This window comes from Salmo salar, unplaced genomic scaffold (assembly GCF_965601325.2).
Source record: "Salmo salar unplaced genomic scaffold, fSalSal1 ptg000867l, whole genome shotgun sequence".
NCBI classification, from domain to species: domain Eukaryota; kingdom Metazoa; phylum Chordata; class Actinopteri; order Salmoniformes; family Salmonidae; genus Salmo; species Salmo salar.
In genome coordinates this window covers 355378-375127 of record NW_027675530.1, presented here as the reverse complement: position 1 = coordinate 375127, position 19750 = coordinate 355378, and the positions used below count along the sequence as shown (strand labels likewise).

The following is a 19750-nucleotide window of genomic DNA, read 5'->3' as shown; positions in this document are numbered from 1 at the left end:
TAACTAGTGGTTTCCTCATTACCAGATATACTACATCCATAACTAGTGGTTTCCTCATTATCAGATATACTACATCCATAACTAGTGGTTTCCTCGTTACCAGATATACTACATCCATAACTAGTGGTTTCCTCGTTACCAGATATACTACATCCTTAACTAGTGGTTTCCTCATTACCAGATATACTACATCCATAACTAGTGGTTTCCTCATTAGCAGATATACTACATCCATAACTAGTGGTTTCCTCATTACCAGATATAGTACATCCATAACTAGTGGTTTCCTCATTACCAGATATACTACATCCATAACTAGTGGTTTCCTCATTACCAGATATACTACATCCATAACTAGTGGTTTCCTCATTACCAGATATACTACATCCATAACTAGTGGTTTCCTCATTACCAGATATACTACATCCATAACTAGTGGTTTCCTCATTACCAGATATACTACATCCATAACCAGTGGTTTCCTCATTAGCAGGGAGGTGTCTATATTAACAGAAAGGGGCCTATATTGGAGACCAGACGTCGTCTGGCACACTGCTTAGAGTTTCAACAACATGAATAACTTATTTCTAGTTACTACTAATGTGAAAACAAGACAAAATATGATTGTTGCTAAGTTGACTGTCGTAATGGTCAAATAATTTAACAGACGTCAATTGTTGTACAACCTCATGGGTATGATCTGACAAATACATTTGATTTGATTTGGTCATCCCTTTTTACCTAAAATAAACAATGGATTTCTGCTGTTGTGGGCCTTTAACCGTCTGTATGACTTTGTTGTTCACACAGGAGAGAGACGTGACTATCGTGGATCCTCTGGGGAGCCTCAACAACCTCATGATGCTGAAGAGGCAGAGAAGAGTCTCTCCAGATCAGAACTCCTCAAGAAACACCTGCAGAGACCCACAGGGAAGAGAACTCACTGCTGCTCTGACTGTGGGAAGAGATTCACCTCCTCATCAGGCATTAAAATTCATCAGAGAACACACACAGGAGAGAAATCTTATTGCTGTGGTGAATGTGGGAAGAGTTTTGTTCAATCTACAGGTCTGAGAGTGCACCAGAGAATACACACAGGAGAGAAATCTTATAGCTGTGGTCAATGTGGGAAGAGTTTTACTGACTCTAGTGGTCTAACGAAACACATGAGAATACACACAGGAGAGAAATCTTATAGCTGTACTCAATGTGGGAAGAGTTTTGTTCAATCTGGCCATCTGACATCGCACCAGAGAACACACACAGGAGAGAAATCTTATAGCTGTACTCAATGTGGGAAGAGTTTTGTTCAATCTACAGATCTGAGAGTGCACCAGAGAACACACACAGGAGAGAAATCTTATTGCTGTGGTGAATGTGGGAAGAGTTTTGTTCAATCTACAGGTCTGAGAGTGCACCAGAGAATACACACAGGAGAGAAATCTTATAGCTGTACTCAATGTGGGAAGAGTTTTGCTGCATCAAGCATTCTGACTCTACACCAGAGAACACACACAGGAGAGAAACCTTATAGCTGTGGTCAATGTGGGAAGAGTTTTACTCAGTCAGGTGGCCTGAAATCACACAAGAGAAGACACACAGGAGAGAAACCTTATAGCTGTGATCAGTGTGACAAGAGATACTTTGATAAAAGATCTCTGATCAAACATCAGAAAATACATGAAGGAGTTATTTCATGATATCAATGAAATGATGTCACAATGTAGAATGTTTTAACATTGTAGTAGGAGTATTTTAATGATGTCACAATGTAGAACCCTAAACGTTTGTCCCCTGTTCTATTGATTTCAACATGATATGGATATTAGCCTCAGGGGGAAAATCCAGGCTCTGAAATGGAAGAGTTACTATTTATGTGATTTAACAAAAAGTACTAACAAAAAAAGAGCTGTGTTACACTTACCATGTTGGTGACCCACTTGAATCAAAATGCAACACTTCAAAATGTAGTTAGCTGTTTTCTACAAGTTGTCCTCTAACCAGTGATGTACACATTATTCCCAGATTCTGTGTGGTTTTTGAGCTGTTAGTTTTAACAGGACGCGCAACCTCCTCTCGGCACAATTGATTTCAACATGATATCGATGAGTGATGACAAATAAGTGTTGCGTTCCTTTGTTTAGCGACCCCTACATTTAAATGCATCACTCCAAAATGTAGCTGACTGTCTTCTGCAGGTTGTCCTCTAATCAGTGAGGTAAAATATATCTCCCATTTCCATGTGTTTTTTTAGTTGTGTTAGTTTCAACAGCATGTAGAACCTGATTTCCCCCCTAATTGATATCAGTGATTTATTGCTACTTGTCAAAACAACAGCGTTTTTGGTGCTTGTGCAGTTTATAAGGTGCTTGTTTTAAATAATACAAGTAATATGATTATTGTGGCAGATGTTTGTGTATATAGCACATGTTATGTTTAGGTTTTCAATTTATCACAAACTGTTTCTGCATATTGGTTATTGATTTGGACACGTTAAAACTGTGTTTTGACATTGGGGATATCCCACCTAGCAACATGTCATTGAAAAGCTGTTGAAAGTAGACTATGCAACCAAATATTTCATATTTACATTTCATGTAACATTTAGTAATGATTATTATTAATGTAACCAACTGACCATTTTTTGGTACAATTATATTGACATTGTTGCCCTGCTTTTATAATATCAGGGTTCATTCTCAGATGTGCCAACCCAAATGTACTAGAGCATGACATTGGGGACTGGGCCCCGATCCAACAACATGCCTATCTAGTGAACCCTGAAAAGAGAGAGAAGCTCTGCAGTGAGGTGGAAAGTTACTATGGATATTGCAGGAGTTTCCTCTTGAAATCAGACATGTCTGTGGTGAGGACAACTTGGTTGCTGATTGTCTCAAGGGTGGGCAGTTAAAAAGTTTAGTGTTTTGTGTTTAGCCAGTGCGTTGCCATGGATCACAATTTATTATGACTGCACGTTTTTCCGTATTGGAGATGAGTTTTGTTTGGGCTCGTTCCAAGTGGACCAGAGTTCTAGAAGCTAGTGAGTTTTAGGAAGACGAGAGTTCTAGAAGCTAGTGAGTTTTAGGAAGACGAGAGTTCTAGAAGCTAGTGAGTTTTAGGAAGACGAGAGTTCTAGAAGCTAGTGAGTTTTAGGAAGACGAGAGTTCTAGTAGCTAGTGAGTTTTAGGAAGACGAGAGTTCTAGTAGCTAGTGAGTTTTAGGAAGACGAGAGTTCTAGAAGCTAGTGAGTTTTAGGAAGAGGAGAGTTCTAGAAGCTAGTGGGGGAAAATATTTTTTTCTTGTTGACAGCCAGTAGACACCATGTTTATATTGGTGAAGGTGAAGCATTGTAGTTGATTATAATGTGAAATGGAAGTTGTTTTCTGTTGGTGGTGAGCAAACTTTTCCAACAAAAATATAGGATATATTTGTTGTCTTAAAGGGGAAGGTGTTACAGGCTTTGGTTTTTCCATTTATGTTTTGAGGTTGGACTTTAGCACGTCTAGCTCGTTAGCACGTCTAGCTCGTTAGCGCGTCTAGCTCGCAAGCCCGTCTAGCTCGTTAGCCCGTCTAGCTCGTTAGCTCGTCTAGCTCGTTAGCCCGTCTAGCTCGTTAGCCCGTCTAGCTCGTTAGCCCGTCTAGCTCGTTAGCTCGTCAGCACGTCTAGCTCGTTAGCACGTAGGACGCACTGATTGGTGTCACCTCGTTAGTCAGTATGTGTTACACCTGTGCTGGCTTGTCCATCTCGTTAGTGGGAAGGTGTTTCACCTGAGCTGGTCCAGGTTCTATTTAAGAGTGTCTGGCCCAGTGCTCCAGTTGTCTTGATACATGTGGAGAGTCAACACCTTTAGTTGCTCCACCTTTTTGGTTTACTTCCTGTCTTTAAGTTTGGTGTGGGTTTTTCTTTTGTTTTCCTCTTCTTGGGCAGATTTAGTGGGTCTCATGGTGGGTGTCTTTTAGGTCCCAGTTGTTGTTACTAGTCAACTTTCAGTGTCCCAAGCTTATATTTTGGGTTGGATATTGCATCCAATTAACATTTTAATCATTAGTTTTTCAGTTTAGTCTTCTGTTTTTTATCCTCTTATGTTTGTTGTGTACTAAATATTTCTGTTTATTTTCAATGTTTTTAAAAATATTTTTCCTGTGAAGCCATTTTGTTGCATCCATGTCTGAAATGTGCTGTATGAATCAAGCTTGATTTGATTTGACCATATAATAAAACAAATGAACCCAGTGACTGACCAATCAACAGACTGCTGAAGAGGTAAACACCACCCCCGGCTCTACGAGGGGCTTGAGGTGGTCTCCCACAGCTCTGCTTATGTCATGTTCTGTGGCCTTGCTGTTCCATTTCTTGACTGCCCCTGTAACACAGAAACACATTTAGTCATATTATATAAACCACTCAAAGTAATGGATATGGAGCATCTATGGCCTCAGTTACACCTGGCACCTAAATGTGACTTCTGTCAACCGATCACTCCAAGCTGCATTCGGTTCAGATCTACCGGGATGGGCCTTTGACACAGTCAGGCCACTGAATATACATAAGCAATGTAAAGAGATGGGGTGAATGAGGGGAAAAATACATTTGACACAAATGACCTTCATAATATCAAAGAACAAATGTGTGTGTCTGAGGGGAAATTAACTTTCATACAGCCAAAAGGGGTGAGAAATTACACCAATATCAGTGGACAATTTGCACTAATGTAAATAAACATAGATGATGGAACATATTCCCTTTTGCTGACGTGATGAACCGCTAAGGGGACATAAATATTTACCATCTAAACCATGTGTGACCTCTCACCTCTCTGGCTGTAGAAGTGTTCTTCCTAACCAGTCCCTCAACAGCTCTCTGACTGAGCTCCACCCTCACTGGGTCTTCAGAGGAGAGGAAGGCTGAGGAGGGATGGAAGGATGAATGGATCAGTCACTCAATAAAGTGTAGAGCTGCTGTCTGACAAAATCACTATTTTAGTAGTTCATTAAAGTAAATAAGGCTTTATGACTGCTGAATACCAACTATCAATCACTTAGATCATGTATTTTCAGGTAGAGATAGATCCTTGGGACGTCCCTAGCCCGTTGAAGTTGACTTTTAAAATGGTTAAGGTTAGGGGTTAAGGTTAGGGTTTAGGGTAGGGATGTCCCAAGGATCCCAGATAGCATTGACCATTGTGCATTCTTCTGTCTCTTTTACATAGCAGGTGATGAGTTCTGACTTCTGAACTTGAAAATATTAAATATCCTTATTATGTGAAATTGAATGAAACAATAATGTATGTTGATGCTAATATGATGTACAATATTCCATGATGTTTCTATATGATAACAATAGAGTAATATATTTAATATGATGTACAATATTCCATGATGTTTCTATATGATAACAATACAGTAATATATTTAATATGATGTACAATATTCCATGATGTTTCTATATGATAACAATAGAGTAATATATTTAATATGATGTACAATATTCCATGATGTTTCTATATGATAACAATAGAGTAATATATTTAATATGATGTACAATATTCCATGATGTTTCTATATGATAACAATAGAGTAATATATTTAATATGATGTACAATATTCCATGATGTTTCTATATGATAACAATAGAGTAATATATTTAATATGATGTACAATATTCCATGATGTTTCTATATGATAACAATAGAGTCATATATTTAATATGATGTACAATATTCCATGATGTTTCTATATGATAACAATAGAGTCATATATTTAATATGATGTACAATATTCCATGATGTTTCTATATGATAACAATACAGTAAAATATTTAATGTCATATACTATTTAACAGTTTCACTAATTCATTTTAATGAACTTAATCATTATGACACACCCCTCTCTATTGTCATTGGTTGCACTAATTGCACTGTTTGTCTACAGAACCTGGTTGAAGTATTGATGACATCACCCTGAGGAAGGCACAGTGATGCCGAAACGTTGGTAAATACCCAATAAATTGCAGGGAGTTTATATATGGAGTGTGGGATTCTCTTTATTTTGATAGTTTATTCGCCATTAGTCAGGACCTCCTCGCAAACTATTTTTCTGGGTGTGCGCCAGCTCATGTTTTTTAAGGGTAGGTAACAACACATCCGCCACACTGATCCTCAACACAGGGGCCCCTCTGGGGTGCGTGCTCAGCCCCCTCCTGTACTCCCTGTTCACTCATGACTGCACAGCCAGGCACGACTCCAACACCATTATTAAGTTTGCCGATGCCACAACAGTGGTAGGCCTGATCACCAACAACGATGAGACAGCCTATAGGGAGGAGGTCAGAGACCTGGCCGTGTGGTGACAAGACAACAACCTCTCCCTCAACGTGATCAAGACTAAGGAGATGATTGTGGACTACAGGAAAAGGAAGACAGCACGCCCCCATTCTCATCGATGGGGCTGTAGTGGAGCAGGTTGAGAGCTTCAGGTTCCCTGGTGTCCACATCACTAACAAACTATCATGGTCCAAGCACACCACGATAATCGTGAAGAGGGCACGACAAAACCTATTCCTCCTCAGGAGACTGAAAAGATTTAGCATGGGTCCTCAGATCCTCAAAAGCTTCTACAGCTGCACCATCGAGAGCATCCTGACTGGTTGCATCCCTGCCTGGTATGGCAACTGCTCTGCCTCTGACCGCAAGGCACTACAGAGGGTAGTGCGTACAGCCCAGTACATCACTGGGGCCAAGCTCCCTGCCATCCAAGACCTCTTTACCAGGCGGTGTCAGAGGAAGCCCCCCCCCCACCCACACTCTCTGTTATCATCTATGCATAGTCACTTTAATAACTCTACCTACATGTACATATTACCTACTAACCGGTGCCCCCACACATTGACTCTGTACCGGTACCCCCTGTATATAGTCTAGCTATTATTATTTAACTTCTGCTCTTTAATTACTTGTTCCTTTTATTTAGTATTCTTATTTGTGCTTTTTAAAACTGCATTGTTGGTTAGGGGCTTGTAAGTAAGCATTTCACTGTAAGGTCAAATTCAATTTGATTTGATAGACTCGTAGTACAGAATGAATGACTGACTGCCCAGTTCAACATCAGTTCACCGTCTCACCTCATACTGTATTGGAGCAGCAGCAGCTGACTTGATCGTTGATACTAATCATCATGTTTGAATCTGAGAGTAAATAGAGCCGACTACACTCTAAAAATGAAGGGTTCAACTGGAGTTGTTCTCAGATCCCCTAAGAACCGTAGGGTTCTTGGTCAATGAAAAACAGCCCCAAAAGGTTCTTCAAAGAACTTGTTAGAAGGTGGGTTCATCGAGGAACCTCCGTTGTTGCTGGACTTCTTCCGGGAACTAAGGAATTACAACTGAAAACAATGGTGAAAAGTTTGGATGCGACAACAGTTAAAAAGGTTACGTTGGGTTGATGTTTGGCTCTGAATATGTCTCGAAATCATTTATTATAATAATATAACATACTAATAATGAATAACTTAGACAATGATGGTTTTCTGTGAATATCTTCCATAACGTTACTATAGTTAATTAACGTAAATATTAGAAAGCCGGGTTTGACCGTCGGCGTTGTATGAGCTACAGTACAGTACCGTTAGCTAGCTAGCTAACGTTATGTCCTAACTAGGCACAACTAGGTTTGGATTATTTCCTCAACTATATTCTTTCCCATATATTCTATATCGTTTCCATAAAGCCAACATGGCTTTACACTCATTAACGTAAGTTTCCAATCTAGAGCAGTTCTCATTTTTGTGATAATGAACTAGCTAACGTTAGCTTCGTTAACTAACTAATTAACTAACTAAGGACGGTGACCTGTCCAGACGAGATGTTACAACGAACTGAATCGTCAATGGAGGTCTTCCTCTTTATATAGGCTGCTACAGCATGCAATACTATTAACTCACAAGGGGGCAGAACGTTACATGGACAATACTATCCCATTTTGGAAACGTTACATGTACAATACTATCCCATTTTGGAAACGTTACATGGATAATACTATCCCATTTTGGAAACATTACATGGATAATACTATCCCATTTTGGAAACATTACATGTACAATACTATCCCATTTTGGAAACCTTACATGTACAATACTATCCCATTTTGGAAACGTTACATGTACAATACTATCCCATTTGGGAAACGTTACATGTCCGCCCCCTTGTGGAGGGAAATTAATATCTTAGATGGTAGCTGTAGATGGGATTCAAATGCATAATGGTATTAATACAGTGTCTAGACTACCTCTTTTGTATAAATGCCCTTCAGAATCCAAACACAGTATTGCCACGCAGCAAAATGTTGAGTATAATCTTTCAAGTCAGCCTGTCACACAATGCTATTCTCAAACATAACTAATCAATTAGTTGTTTTTCAACAATATTTTAACCTGCAGAAATATTTTCACATTTCTATCTCATGGTTAGTTCCTAGGATAATGCAACTCATACATTTTTCATTACTTGTAAAATGGGGTACAGGTTTAAAATAATTACAGGTTTAGAATAAGTACAGGTTTAAAACAAGTTTCCATAAAGCCAACATGGCTTTACTCTCATTAACGTAAGTTTCCAATCTAGAGCAGTTCTCACTTTTGTGATAATGAACTAGCTAACGTTAGCTTCGCTAACTAACTATTACAGGTTTAAATCAAGTATATGTTTAAAATAATTACAGGTGCACCTTACTAGCTTATACTATATCATAAATGGTCTTAACTAGTAAACACAGATTCTAGTTTTCATTCAGTTCACAGATGGCTGGCTGGGCTTTACACCACCTTTTTTTTAAACTACGTTCGAAATGTGGTATCCACTCGGCTCGCTGCCTCTGGAGATGTACTGATGTATATACTATACTGATGGTATCCACTCGGCTCACTGCCTCTCAGATCAAAGGTGGGTCCATTTGTTCTGTTCCTGAAGTGTGGTCTCCCTGAGATCCCAAGTTAGAGGGATCCCTGGTGCACCATTTACCCAGGTCATCAGGAGCGGTCACCAAGTCAAGATTCACATCCCCAAATGTGGTGATTAATTTCTTTAACATCAAATGAGGAGACAAACTTATCACACAAGTCAGAGTTATACTTAAACTAAATCTTTATTAACTTATTAATAAGGGAGCAGGTCAATACAACACGCAAATATAGGGTGAATCAATTGAGTGCTCTACGATAATGATGGCTGGTCGACGAATCACCCCCAGATGATTCGTTGAGAGATGAATCACCCCCAGATGATTCGTTGAGAGATGAATCACCCCCAGATGATTCGTTGAGAGATGAATCACCCCCAGATGATTCGTTGAGAGATGAATCACCCCCAGATGATTCGTTGAGAGATGAATCACCCCCAGATGACTCGTTGAGAACCACGATACAAAAGTACAAAGGTATTTTAAAGCCAAGATACACCCCTTTCAACCTACATGACCAACAACAGATGTATAGAACAGGTCACAAGGTTAACATCTGTATGAAAGATACTTATAATTCTCAGCAGACAGTATCTGCTGTAAAAACACTACTCTTTGTGTAGAGACCAGGGTCTGGCCCTGAGGTCATCTCTCCCTGGTACCATATAGAACAGAAACATTAACTCATGTTCTGGAATGCAGTCTCTTTAGGTTTTATCACCCAAAAGACATTGTAAATCTCCTGTCAGTGTTTTCTCCCAGAGGCCCATCCTCAGTAGAACACAGACACAATAGTTCTAAGAACCCTCTATTCTGTTGCATAAAACAACCATTTGATGCAATAAAAGTATTATAACATAATCTTGCAGTTTTGCTCTCAGTGTCCACTGAAAGTTGACTAGTAACAACAACTGGGACCTAAAAGACACCCACCATGAGACCCACTAAATCTGCCCAAGAAGAGACAAACAAAAGAAAAACCCACACCAAACTTAAAGACAGGAAGCAAACCAAAAAGGTGGAGCAACTAAAGGTGTTGACTCTCCACATGTATCAAGACAACTGGAGCACTGGGCCAGACACTCTTAAATAGAACCTGGACCAGCTCAGGTGAAACACCTTCCCACTAACGAGATGGACAAGCCAGCACAGGTGTAACACATACTGACTAACGAGGTGACACCAATCAGTGCGTCCTACGTGCTAACGCGCTAGACGTGCTAACGAGCTAACGAGCTAACGCGCTAGACGTGCTAACGAGCTAGACGTGCTAACGAGCTAGACGTGCTAACGAGCTAGACGTGCTAACGAGCTAGACGTGCTAAAGTCCAACCTCAAAACATAAATGGAAAAACCAAAGACTAACACCTTAAGAGAATGCTTACCACCAACAGAAAACAACTTCCATTTCACATTATAATCAACTACAATGCTTCACCTTCACCAATATAAACATGGTGTCTACTGGCTGTCAACTATTAAAAACAAGAAAAAAACACGTATTTCTAAATAATAATATACAATAGGATTCTTTTTTTCTCCTTTTTCTTTCTATAGAATCCTAAATCCCACTAGCTTCTAGAACACTCGTCTTCCTAAAACTCACTAGCTTCTAGAACTCTCCTCTTTCTAAAACTCACTAGCTTCTAGAACTCTCGTCTTCCTAAAACTCACTAGCTTCTAGAACTCTCGTCTCCTTGGAACGAGCCCAAACAAAACTCATCTCCAATACGGAAAAACAGGCAGTCAAAATAAATAAAGATCCATAGCAACGCACTAGCTAAACGCAAAACACAAATCTTATATCCATTTGGGGGGAAATCAGGTTGAACCTGCTCTTGAAACTAACACAACAAAACAAAAAAAACATGGAAATGGGAGATATATTTTACCTCACTGGTTAGAGGACAACCTGCAGAAGACAGTCAGCTATATTTTGGAGTGATGCATTTAAATGTAGGGGTCGGTAAACAAAGGAACACAACACTTATTTGTCATAACTCATCGATATCATGTTGAAATCAATTGTGCCGAGAGGAGGGAGAGGAGGTTGCACGTCCTGTTAAAACTAACAGCTCAAAAACCACACGGAATCTGAAGATAGATGGGGGGCAATCAATTCACATATGGTGTCCAGGACACAGCTGGGAGCTGAGTGGGGTCTGTAACAGGCGGCAACAGTGAGAGACTTATTTCTGGAGAGAATCATTTTTTTAATTAGAAGCTCGAACTGTTTGGGCTTAGACCTGGAAAGTATGATAGAACTTTGCAGGCCATCTCTGCAGTAGATTGCAACTCCTCCCCCTTTGGCAGTTCTATCTTGACGGAAAATGTTGTAGTTGGGGATGGAAATTTCAGAATTTTTGGTGGCCTTCCAAAGCCAGGATTCAGACACGGCAAGGACATCAAGGTTGGCGGAGTGTGCTAAAGCAGTGAGTAAAACAAACTTAGGGAGGAGGCTTCTGATGTTAACATGCATGAAACCAAGGCTTTTACGGTTACAGAAGTCAACAAATGAGAGCGCCTGGGGACACACAGGGCCTGGCTTAACCTCTACATCACCCGAGGAACAGAGAAGTAGGATGAGGGAATGGTTAAAGGCTATCAGAACTGGTCATCTAGTGCGTTTTGAACAGAGAATAAAAGGAGCAGATTTCTGGGCGTGGTAGGATAGATTCAAGGGATAACGTACGTACGGGTATAGTAGGGTGCGAGTACAGTGGAGGTAAACCTAGGCATTGAGTGACGATAAGAGAGGTTGCATTTCTGGAGGCACCAGTTATGCTAGGTGAGGTGTCAGGGAAATTGCAAGATTATGTTATAATGCTTGTATTGCATTATAATGGTTGTTTTATTTGACAGAATAGAGTATTTTGTTAACTATTGTGTGTGTTTTACTGAGGATGGGCCTCTATGAGGTAACACGGACAGAGGATTTACGATGTCTTTGGGTGATAAAACCTAAAGAGCATTCCAGAGGACATGAGTTAATGGTTCTATTCTATACCGTACCAGGAAGAGACGGTTCCAGTTTGGAGTAGGAGGACCAGACACTGGTCTTTACAATGAAAACTGCTGACACAGCAGATGCTGTCTGCTATGTATTATAGATATCTTTCATACAAACGTTAACCTTGTGACCATTCTATGTATCTGTTGTTCGTCATGTAGGTTGAAAGGGGTGTGTCTTGGCTATAAAAGATCTTTGTACTTTTGTTTTGCCACTCTGAACGGATCATTAGAAAATGGTGAATCGTTGATAAGTCATTGCTATTGTAAAGATCTTATTATTAAAGATTTAGTTTAAGTATAACTCTGATTGCGATGAATGGGCAGAGAGGGTCAGTTAACTACACACAGGGCCTGAATTCTAGGCTGGGGCCGACAGATAAACAAAACAAACAAAATGGAGTACCGTGATTAATGAACAGTCCAGCAGGCATCAGCTATGTAGCCAAGTGATCATAGGGTCCAGTGAACAGGAATATATGAAACAGGGAAGCCGGTAAGTAGTCGTTACTATGCTAGCCGGGAAATGCGCCTGGCTCGAGACTAACTGGTGCTAACTTCGGGACAAGGGCGTCACCGACGTCCTGCAAAGGCCGGTTGAGGGCACATCGGACGGAATTACGTCGGCAGACCAGTCGTGATGGATCGGTGGAGCTCCGTGTCGACAAAGGGTCCAGGCCAAGTGGAAAAATAGCTATTGTAGCTGGAGTAATTTTGCTTGCTAGCCGGGAGAAGCACCTGGCTCGAGGCTAACTGGTGCTAGCTTCGGGACAAGGGCGTTAGCCACTATAGCCAATCTGGTGCAAAGGTCCAGAGCTTACGGCAGGAATCCGGTGATGTAATGGCTTCTAGTCGTCTGGGAGGAATCAGCTGTGTAGCCGAGTGATCATAGGGTCCACTGAGCAGGCTGGGAGATGGGCCTGGCTCAAGGCTAGCTTCGAGGCTGGGCCACTCGGTAGCAGCTAGCTAGCTGCGATTATCCAGTGTAATGGTCGGCTTGTCACCAAAAACACTCACAAACTTTTACAGATGCACAATCGAGAGCATCCTGTCGGGCTGTATCACCACCTGGTATGGCAGCTGCTCCGCCCATAACCGAAAGGCTCTCCAGAGGGTAGTGAGGTCTGCACAATGCATCACCATCACCAGAAACGTTAGGAGCATAACATCAAAATTTACGAAGGCAAGCAGCAGCGGGAGGAGTAGGCTAAGGAAGAGGTTTTTTTCTGATGGTTAGGCTCTTATTTCAGAGGGGTGTCATCAATAGCCCATAATGACAAAGTGAAAACAGGTAAAAAACAAAAATACCTCATTTACTGAAGTATTCAAACCCTTTGCTATGAGACTCAAAATTGCTTTCAGGTGCATCTTGTTTCCACCTGTCTATATAAGGTCCCAGAGTTGACAGTGCATGTCAGAGCAAAAACCAAGCCATGAGGTCGAAGGAATTGTCTGTAGAGCTCCGAGACAGGATTGTGTCGAGGCACAGATCTGGGGATGGGTCCCCAAGAACACAGTGGCCTCCATCATTCTTAAATGGAATACTCTTCCTAGAGCTGGTCACCCGGCCAAACTGAGCAATTAGGGGAGAAGGGCCTCGGTCAGGGAGGTGACCAAAAACCTGATGGTTACTCTGACAGAGCTCCAGAGTTCCTCTGTGGAGATGGGAGAACCTTCCAGAAGGACAACCATCTCTGCAGCACTCCACCAGTCAGACCTTTATGGTACAGTGGCCAGACAGAAGCCACTCCTCAGTATAAAGCATATGACAGCCTGCTTGGAGTTTGACAAAAGGCACCTTAACCTCTCTAGGGTATGTGGGACGAAATCGTCCCACCTACTCAACAGCCAGTGGAATCCCGTGGCGCGATATTCAAATACATTAGAAATGCTATTACTTCAATTTCTCAAACATATGACTATTTTACACCATTTTAAAGACAAGACTCTCGTTAATCTAACCACACTGTCCGATTTCAAAAAGGCTTTACAACGAAAGCAAAACATTAGATTATGTCAGCAGAGTACCCAGCCAGAAATAATCAGACACCCATTTTTCATACTAGCATATATACTATACTATACCAGCATATAATGTCACATAAACCCAAACCACAGCTAAATGCAGCACTAACCTTTGATGATCTTCATCAGATGACAACCCTAGGACATTATGTTATACAATACATGCATGTTTTGTTCAATCAAGTTCATATTTATATCAAAAAACTGCTTTTTACATTAGCATGTGACGTTCAGAACTAGCATACCCCCCGCAAACTTCCGGGGAATTTACTAACAATTTACTAAATTACTCACGATAAACGTTCACAAAAAGCATAACAATTATTTTAAGAATTATAGATACAGAACTCCTTTATGCAATCGCTATGTCCGATTTTAAAATAGCTTTTCGGTGAAAGGACATTTTGCAATATTCTGAGTAGATAGCTCGCCATCACGGGCTAGCTATTTTGACACCCACCAAGTTTAGCCCTCACCAAACTCAGATTTACTATAAGAAAAATTGGATTACCTTTGCTGTTCTTCGTCAGAATGCACTCCCAGGACTTCTACTTCAATAACAAATGTTGGTTTGGTTCAAAATAATCCATAGTTATGTTCAAATATCCTCTGTTTTGTTCGTGCGTTCAAGGCACTATCCGAAGGGTGACGAAGGGTGACGCGCCCGACGCGTTTCGTGACAAAAAAATTCTAAATATTCCATTACCGTACTTTGAAGCATGTCAACCGCTGTTTAAAATCAATTTTTATGCCATTTTTCTCGTAAAAAAGCGATAATATTCCGACCGGGAAACCCTGTTTTCGTTCAAAGACGAAAAAATAAAAACATGGTGTCGGCTCGTGCACGCGCCCCCAGTCTCATTGTTCTCAGAACGACCACTATCCAAATGCGCTAGTGTTTTTCAGCCATGGCCTGCAAAGTCATCATTCAATGTTCTGCCGCCTTCTGAGAGCCTATGGGAGCCGTAGGAAGTGTCACGTTACAGCAAAGATCCTAAATGTTCAATAAACAGAGCCAAGAAGCCCAAGGAATGGTCAGAGAGGGTACTTCCTGTTTGGAATCTTCTCAGGTTTTTGCCTGCCATATGAGTTCTGTTATACTCACAGACACCATTCAAACAGTTTTAGAAACTTTAGGGTGTTTTCTATCCAAATCAAACAATTATATGCATATTCTAGTTTCTGGGCAGTAGTAATAACCAGATTAAATCAGGTACGTTTTTTTATCCGGCCGTGCAAATACTGCCCCCTACACTAGAGAGGTTAAGACTCTAAGACCATGAGAAACAAGAGTCTCTGGCTTGATGAAACCAAGATTGAACTCATTGGCCTGACTGCCAAGAGTCACGTCTAGAGGAAACCTGGCACTATCCTTACGGTGAAGCATGGTGGTGGCAGCATCATGCTGTGGGGATGTTTTTCAGCAGCAGGGACTGGGAGACTAGTCCGGAAAGTATTATGTGAAATTATTTTTTTGTGATATTTAAATATTGTGTGAAATTATTCTGAATTGATATGAAAGTACATCAATTTATGCTTCTAGAAATGTATCTTAATTGAGAATCGATTCACATTTAGATGGAATAGTTGACTATTTTAGCTACCAGAGCCAGTCTACCTCTGAAAATAACATACAGTCCTTGGACCTTGAGGAGTAACGGGGGCAGCAATCAGCAGTAGAAACAATAACAAATAGTACTCCCTGCCCGTTTCGGTAAAAAGCTGAGGGATGGGGCTGGAGAAATGTAACCATCCATGATATCAACATTCTAGTTTTAACCATGTTTTGAGGATATACAGTGTTTGTTTATATTTACTGACAAACATTGGAGTGAATAAAAGCTTATATTTTGGGTTCTGATGGGGTATGACAGTTGAACTAAGCTCATGAGGCATTTATAAGTGATTTCTTCAAGAAACAATGGGTACATATCATTAATGTATAAGTCCCCAAATGGATGTAACAACTGCTGATTGCCCCTTTAAGAGAACATCTTGGGCTAATCTAATAGGAGATATTGAGGACTACAGTATTTCAGGCATTGTCATTGGATGCATTTGATCAATTGTTAACGTTTTGTTGATGGTCCACTCTTGATGTTCTACACGTTACAGTGTAGCTTCAGCCATTCCTACAGAACAACATTAAAGTGTAGAACCCCTTTACTGCATATTGGTTCAACGACTGCAGAGACGGTACTTACTGGTGTTAAACACATCTCCAACCTCCTCTTCTTCCTCCAATGTAACAGTCATTTCCCCCTCCTCCTCTTTCACTCCAAAAACTGCCTCCTCTTTCTCTTCCTCCTCTTCTTTTACTGTAACATCCTCCTCCTCTTTCACTCTGAACGCGTCTTCTTCTTCTTTCACTGTAACAGCCTCACCCTCTACTTCTTGTTTTTGTATTGTAACATCTTTCTCTTCCTCCTCCTCTTTGACGAGAGTTTCTTTCTCCGTCCAGCAGACCTCCTCTTCTTTAGCAGGAGAGTAGCTTAGAGAACTCATGGTCGAGATGTTAGTTAGTTAGCATTAGCGACTAGCCTCGTTCTAAGCTAACTTAGCAAACCAGCTAGCTGACAAACAACGTAAATATATAATTAAATGGGCCAACAAGTACATACGACAGAAGTGTGTTTAATACACAGCGACTAATATACACCAAAACAGTGTAAAGAGCGTGAATGTTGTAGCTATGTTTGCTAGAAAGCTACCGAGGTGTCTGACTAGCTGTTGTTGTTGAAGGAGCGTCCCGTCCACTAGATTATACGTCACACTGGCAGCATCGCCTGAACCTAAAAGACGCACATCGCCATCTGCTGACTGGACTGGGCAACGCAGTTGAGGAACCAAACGTTTATTTTTCATTTATTTCAGAAAAGTTTCATATTATATTAAGTCGTTCAAAGAGAAGCATGTGTTGATTGATTCGTTTTTAATGAGTGAGAATTTAAAACAAACTTTACACCCACTACATATTTGCATTGAAGCATACTTCTGACATAGTTCATTTTGACCCCAGAGGCATATCTTTTATCATAGCCAAAATGTGGTTTATCATAGCCAAAATGTGGTTTATTCAATTCTATTAAATTTTTCATGACTTTGTCAATCAACTTGTTCTTAATAAATCTAAATCATGGTTTAGTGTTTCTGTATCAATATGGACTTTTAACAAATTCAAATCCTTTGGAGTCATTTTGACCCCAGCCAAAAGCACCTTTGATAAATAGGACGTTTATTTCAAATAAAAATCGAATCACATTTTATCATACACATGTTTAGCAGATATTATTGCCGGTGTAGCGAAATGCTTGTGTTTCTAGCTCCGACAGTACAGTAATATCTAACAAGTAATATCTAACAATTTCACAACATATACCCAATAAACACAAATCTAAGTATTTTAATCTAGGTTTCTCTGTAGACATGATCCATCCCACCAGAGGGTGGAGGGGCACCTGTATAAGTGGTTTTGACCAGATAGACACCTGCAGACACACAGTATAGTGCCTCCCAAGTACTCTCCTAAGATTGGACTTTTCTATATCACGTATCACATGACAGTGTATAAACTTTGATTTGATCATGTACAAAACTGCGGTAGAAAAGTAAAGTATTCAGACCCCTTCACATTTTCCACATTTTGTTACAGCCTTATTCTAAAATGTACTTTCACCCCCCTCATCAATCTACACACAATACCCCATAATGACATCACAATACCCCATAATGACATCACAATGCCCCATAATGACATCACAATATCCCATAATGACAAAGTGAAAACAGGTTTTTAGAGATTTTTGCAGATGTATTTACTTAGGTATTCAGACCTTTTGCTATGAGACTCAAAATTGAGCTCAGATGCATCCTGATTCCATTGATTATCCTTGAGATGTTTCTACAACTTGATTGGAGTCCACTTGTGGTAAATGCAATTGATTGGACATGATTTGAAAGGCAGACATCTGTCTTTGTAAGGTCCCACAGTTGACAGTGCATGTCAGAGCAAAAACCAAGCCATGAGGTCCAAAGGAATTGTCCATAGAGCTCTGAGACAGGATTGTGTCGGGGCACAGATCTGGGGAAGGGTTCCAAAAAATGCCTGCAGCACTGAAGGTCCCCAAGAACAAAGAGGCCTCCATCATTCTTAAATGGAAGAAGTTTGGAACCACCAAGACTCTTCCTAGAGCTGGCCGCCCGGCCAAACTGAGCAATCGGGGGAGAAGGGCCTTGGTCAGGAGGTGAACAAGAACCCGATGTTCACTCTGACAGAGCTCCAGAGTTCCTCTGTGGAGATGGGAGAACCTTCTAGGACAACCATCTCTGCAGCACACTAGAGATGACATGCAGGAGGTTGCAGGGATTTGTAGTCTTGCATGTCGTCTACTTTGACGCTAATTAGCATTTTAGAATCCGAGAGTAAAGAGAGACAAATATAGGCAGCAGCTACTCTTCTACTCTTCCTGGGGTTTATTATGGATCCCCATTAGTTCCTGCCAAGGCAGCAGCTACTCTTCCTGGGGTTTATTATGGATCCCAATTAGTTCCTGCCAAGGCAGCAGCTACTCTTCCTGGGGTCCAGCTAAAATAAAAGCAGTTATACCATTTTAAAAACATTACAATAAATTCACAACACACTGTGTGTCCTCAGTCACCGTGACCTAGAGAGATTTACATGGTTATCAAAACGTCCCACCACGGTGAGCCTAAACAAAACACAGCCCTATGGGGAAAATGAATGGTGGAAAAACGATGTGAACCATTTCCCTGTTTGACCTGTAGTTGTTATGGATATTATGACTCTGCAGAGCCCCACAGTGGACGTGTCAAAATATGTTACATTGGTAAAGCACCCTTTATTTAACCTCAATGTCATCTTGTTTTTACATGGCATTGTAGATTTTAGCGGTATACAGGATGTATTTTGGATGTTTTCAGTGTATTTTCAACGCTTTCAGACAATGGATTAATCGCAATAAAAAAATTGTGCACTAACATTACACAAAGTGAACTCAAGTCTGACAGTCCAAACAAAATCACAAATTCTCAGTCAAAAACACAAGTCAGAACACAGCCTCTCTATTCTCTCATGTGATTTCAGGTCCTCTGACTGGGAAAATGTCTTTCCACAATGAGAGCAGTGGTATGTCTTCTCCTCTTGTGTATTTGTATGTATTCTTTCATGCTCTTTCAGGTACCTTAACCGGGTAAATCTCTTTCCACAGTGGGAGCAGTGGTGCGTCTTTTTTCCTGTGTGTATCCTCTCATGCTGGTTCAGGTTTCCTAACTGGGCAAAATGCTTTCCACAGTGGGAACATTGGTAAGGCTTTTCTCCTGTGTGTGTCCTCTCATGCCTTTCCACGCTCCCTAACCACCTAAAACAATTTCCGCACAAGGAGCAGGTGTAAGGCTTCTCTCCAGTGTGTATTCTCTTATGTGTTCTCAGGCTCCCTAACTGAGTAAAACTCTTTCCACAATGGGAGCAGTGATGTCGTCCTGCTGGTTTGGACATCTCAGGGTCTGGTTCCTCTGAAGAACTCTTCCTGCTGTCAGAAGGAGAGTCTGGTCTCTCTCCTGTCAAAGACAAACAGATTATATAATTAATTAAACAGAGACCTGAATGAAACCTCCACATGATAAAACTTCCTATGATGTTTAATCTCGACTAGATCCCTCAATCACCTGAAGTCAGTTTTCACAAGTATTATTAAACCCACTTCAAAATGCAGGTCTCTGTGTGGTTCTTAGGATGTCCAGGCAGG

At 40.7% G+C, this 19750-nt stretch overlaps 1 protein-coding gene across 1 annotated transcript in view; it reads right to left on the bottom strand.

The window, feature by feature from the left end:
* The window catches only part of LOC145877328 (uncharacterized), a 50952-nt gene extending 34711 nt beyond the window's left edge, over positions 1 to 16241 (bottom strand). The window contains exon 1 of the mRNA XM_082972643.1: positions 16212 to 16241. Within this exon, the coding sequence (XP_082828769.1) occupies positions 16212 to 16241 (30 nt within the window). The remainder of the gene's footprint in view (positions 1 to 16211) is intronic.
* Positions 16242 to 19750: the final 3509 nt, after the last annotated feature.